At 33.3% G+C, this 5,130-nt stretch overlaps 1 protein-coding gene and 1 long non-coding RNA gene across 2 annotated transcripts in view; one reads left to right on the forward strand and one right to left on the reverse strand.

Moving 5' to 3' along the window:
- LOC113474903 overlaps positions 1–950 on the reverse strand; it is a 3,130-nt gene extending 2,180 nt beyond the window's left edge. The window contains exon 1 of the long non-coding RNA XR_003396624.1: positions 529–950. This is a non-coding gene — a long non-coding RNA (uncharacterized LOC113474903). The remainder of the gene's footprint in view (positions 1–528) is intronic.
- Positions 951–2,180: 1,230 nt separating this feature from the next.
- LOC100179364 (receptor-interacting serine/threonine-protein kinase 1-like) lies at positions 2,181–5,011 on the forward strand (the record flags this gene model as incomplete). Its single annotated transcript, XM_026837881.1, has 8 exons — positions 2,181–2,359; positions 2,877–3,329; positions 3,533–3,762; positions 4,019–4,072; positions 4,136–4,165; positions 4,522–4,551; positions 4,611–4,676; positions 4,923–5,011. Coding segments are annotated over exons 1-8 (1,131 nt in total), but the record flags the coding sequence as incomplete, so codon positions are not given.
- Positions 5,012–5,130: the final 119 nt, after the last annotated feature.

Here is a 5,130-nt window from a genome sequence, read left to right on the forward strand (position 1 = left end):
TAAACCTTTTTTCTGCTTAATCTATTTGTTCTACCTTCTAGCATCACTGTAGAAACTGTGGGTTAATTTACTGCAACACACGTAGTGACAACACCATGCCCCTTGCATCATCTGCTAAACCTGTTAGAGTATGTGATACCTGTCATACAACATTACTTCAAAGGTTTTCAGCCAGCAATTCTGCAGCTTGATTTATGATTACTTTATAATGTGATAATTTTGACCATGCATTGCATTTGTGGCCATTGGCGCCAAACTTTTGAAAATGCAGGGTAGGCAGGGATGGTTGGACACACATTCCTATGAAAACAAAATCTAAATTATTGGTTGTAATGTTTACTAATTAATACAGTGCATAAAATTCCTGGGTTAGCTCGCCCACCCTGCCACCCCAGGTTCGGCGCCTATGTTAGTAACCTTATTCTAAGACCACGAAGCCATGAGAGTATCCTGTTCACTTATTACACTTATTTACATTATTTCAAATTCCTATTAGGGAATTTATTTGGTTAATAATTTGTTCTATACCTTATGGATAGATTATATCTTCCAGAATCTCGATAAATATTTCAAGTTTACCAAAACGGCGTTCCGGTAGTTGCGAGACAATTTAAACCCAGAAAACAATAAATTCAATTGCTTTGTTATCTAAATTAATTTATAGTTCCAGAAGCTCTGGTCTTACAAATCCAGCCATTGCTATTATATAGATGTTGAAAAATTAAGATATTCCAATTTGAAAAGGTGTTAACGCTACTTTGTATTGAGACTTATTTTATGTGCAATCTTTTTCTTATTTTGATCTCAAAACTTGGTGTCCATGATTCATACTAGATTTACATTACAACTAATTTGTCATTTCATTTTTCTAAATTCTTGAAATTCAACATTTCTTTTGCAGATCGTAATAAATATTTTTTCGTGAAAATAATGTGGTGTGGTATATATGTTGTTTGTAGGCACGGTTTGCATTATTTATAAAAGAACGTGCTTACTCATTAGAGCTATGCTCTCTTGTAATATAAATTGCGTCATCATGCGCCCAGAGTGCCAGCACCAGGTACTTCCCCTTATACTGTCCCCAAATATTTTCGAAAAGAGGAACTAACCATAACGACTGAAGTTGTTCCTTGTTAATATTTGAGGTGAACTTTGTTTCGATTCTTTGTATGATGGATAATTAATGCTAGTTCATATTGTTAATACGTAACAGTTCTTAGTTTTTTGAGAGTGAAATAACAAGCATAGTCATGAGCATTCAATGCTGTTTTATTCAATTTATAACTGACATGAGTTTGCTTGAACTTAGATCATGTTAAGAATTGATATATGTAAAAGTACCAGGAACACACATGTAATAACCTACATACTAATTTTTTAAACTTTAAAATAATACTAACATATTCAACATCAAAATATAAAGATTTAATTGCTGATGATAAGCATTACATTAACTTATGTAATTTTTTCTAATTAATAAGTTGATAAATATACAAGTGTATGCTTTAATAAGTATACGGATTGAACTGGCATTTGACTACCACTGTAGCACAGTCGATGGAGTGCTTTGTAATTTTGGAAAAAAATTATACAGCGGGTATCAGTGAGGCCTAAGAACATTTTAAATCCACAATTTTCACTGGTCACCAGCTTAAGAATTACCAATAAATAACACCTTACTGTCATGTTTAGTTTTACTACTTCACTACAGTAATCCTTTTAGCTGATGGCCAGTGAAAATTTTAGTCTTAAAATGCTCCTTAGATATTCTTGATACCCGCTGTGTAATGTTTGCCTATCTTTAATTATTTATTACATCACAATATCAATATTTTATGTTTAATACAGTTCCGTATAAGTTCACGTCTCGTACTGTTTTATTTCGCAATAAAATGCTTAACAAATCGAAGATGCGAAGCCTTTACATAACAAAGAAAGAAAATGATTATAGTGGGACTGTAGGAGTACTGATAATTCCTAAGCATTGTTCTTGATTTGAAATATAATTTTAGATATGTTGCTTTATTTAAACATTACATTACAGGTGGTAGTATTTCATTTTATAAACCTCGTATTCTAAGCCCACATATGAATGTACTCATTAACCGGAGCTTTGCTCTCTTTTGTTAGTGATCAAATTTAGGGTTAACTGTGTAAGAAATATGATACCTAACTAAAATATGGAGCTGAAGAAATTTGATCCAAGTGAATTTCCAAGCAACTATCATGACTATAAGTTGCTTGGAAAAGGGGGTTTCGGTGAAGTTCGAGCTTGTTATCACGCATCACTGGGCAGGGTGGCTCTGAAGTTGTTCCGCATCACTGGAGGCCGTAAAGATATAAAAAGGGCTAAAAGGGGGTAAGAAATTTTATGTTAGTTCTCCTACCTGATCGCAAACAAATGTCCTGTTTTTATGGGTTTCTCCCCAGAATATAAGTTTTGCTAATTCAGAAAAAAATCAGCGCATAAGTGATTGTAATCGATACTGTTGTATTAAACCTTAATAGATTAATTTTGCACGTATGTGTCCGGACTCCACATTAGTGCCTTATATATATATACAGAGAGAGAGAGTTGCTCTTTTTTATTCTCAAACATAAATTTGTTTTACACCAATCTCTGATTGCAATTTCCAACACATGGGGCTTACATACATGGGGATGAGTTAAACACATTTAAAGCTTAATCTATTATCCTCAATCAAACCATAGGAAAGGCTATATAAGTTTTAAACTGAACACAAAAGAAATGGAATCTATGCATTTATTCTGTTTCTTAAACTTTTATTATAAATTTAAAAAGCTTTTTGTTTTTTATTAAATTATGTTTTAAACAACTGTGGCCTATAAAGGCTTAATCACTATTATATTAACAGATTAGAAAAGGAAGCAAAAATCCTCCAACGAATGAAGCATCCCCACATTGTCACCTTCTATGGTGTGACATCACTTTTTGAGAAAGAGTGTCTTGTGATGGAATTCATGGAAGGTGGCAACTTGAATGAACTTCTCATGTCTAAGATAGTTCTGTCTTGGACTAGCCGTCTTCGGCTCTTGCATGAATTGATATCAGCCATCAGTTACTTGCACAACCACGATAGGAAGAGGGCTTTCATCCATGGTGACATAAAACCACAGAATATTCTTCTCACAAAATCCAGGAGTCTGAAACTTGCCGACTTTGGTTCAGTGAATATTAGTGAACGAACCGGTGTCAGCACAACAACATTCGAAATTCCTCATTCAACGCAACACACATGGCCATACACTGCGCCTGAACGTCTTAATGATCCTGATTTAAAGAAAACAGCAGCCATGGATATCTACAGGTAACTTGTGAAACATATTTAAGTGCTTAGGTATTGTCCAAAACTGTATATGTCATGCATATTTCTTAAGCAAGGCAAAAATTACCTGCTTTGTTGTCATCTAAACTTTATTTATTTATGAAATATTTACAAACAAGGTCAGTCTAATGGTTAGGTTTCATCTTAACTGGCATTTTTTATGGCAATTTTATGTTTTCCAACAGTTATGGTATAACTGCGTACGAAGTGCTAACAAGGATAAAAGCATACTCTAGTGGAGCTAGACATGCAATCATTCACGATGGTAAGAGACCCAACCAAAGCAAATTGGATGAGGTGGATAAGCAATTGAAACAACATCAAAAACAAGATCATGAAATTTTCCTCAAGTTACAATTTCTTATGAAAGACTGTTGGCAGCAAGATCCAACCAAGCGACCAAAAGCTACAGAAAGTAAATGAATGTTGATTAATTATAATTGTTCTGTGTATCCCTTGTCTGTGCTTTAACAAACGCATAATCGATATATTTTTATCAAATGATCAAACAGTTGTTTTTTGTCTAAATTTATCGTTTTCTACAAATGATATAGACATCCGAATGTACAGCTCAAGTTCCTCAAAATACTATTTATAATACACTTTAATATAATACATGTTTCAATGGAACATGCCCGTTTATTAGAGAGCTACTTTTTTATTTTTAATAGTTCTGGAAACCACCACCCAACAGATGGATGAGTTATCTGCCATGGAAGGTTCAGGTATGTATATTAATGCTTAGCTATAATGGTGTAGAGTAATGTTTGACTTTGTATTTTTTATAGATGTGGAAATATCTATTCTGGTCAGTTCAGGTAAGTATAATAATACTAAGATATGGAGCATGATAATAAGTGACTTCTTTTATAGATCGGATACACTCTCTCATGGGTAGTTCCTCTCATGGTATGTATAATAATACTAAGGTATGGAGCATGATAATAAGTGACTTGGTACGTTTATAGATGCTGAAGCTCTGAACCATGAGTTACCTGCCATGGAAGGTTTAGGTACGTGTAATAATGCTGAGCTGTGGAACATGGTATTGAAAGATTTTTATAGATATGGAAGACCTCACCAATGAGTTAACTACCACAGATGGTTCAGGTAAATATGATAATACTGAGATATGGTGCATTGTAATGTGTGACTAATTGTTATTTTTCAATAGATATAGAAGTATCTACCATGGATGATTCAGGTATGTATAATAATACTAAGCTATGTAACGTTGTATTCAGCGACTTAATATTTTTATAGATGAGAAAACCATCACCCAACAGGTGGATGAGTTACCTGGTGAGTTACCTTTCATGGATGGTACAGGTATCATGTTGGTTGAATGCTGTCTTATATCATAACAAGAAATTGTAGCTCAATTAAGTTTCTGTTGGTGTTTATAGTTTAAGGTTTAAATCACGTTCCTTTTACCTGTCTGTCCCCATATACACAGGCAGGAAATATGACAAAAAAAAACAATACCGAAAAAAAATTAAGGCAACTAACGTGTTGGGTGAATGTGAAATATTCTTGTTCATTGTTTGATGCCATATAGTCTTATTTTTATCTTAGGATCTACATGCTTGATTGCGGGTGGTAATAAAGCAGGTAACATTGTTGAAACCTATGACGTCAACAAGAAAAGTTTCAAACCAAGAAAGGTTGGTTTGTTTTTTATAATAATACATGAAAAAGTAAACTAACAAATTATTTTTTTATTATTATGTGATCAAAATATGAAACCATATTATCAAAATAAAAAATCTATTTGATCTTCTAT

The sequence above is a fragment of the Ciona intestinalis genome, unplaced genomic scaffold, assembly GCF_000224145.3.
Source record: "Ciona intestinalis unplaced genomic scaffold, KH HT000031.2, whole genome shotgun sequence".
NCBI lineage: Eukaryota > Metazoa > Chordata > Ascidiacea > Phlebobranchia > Cionidae > Ciona > Ciona intestinalis.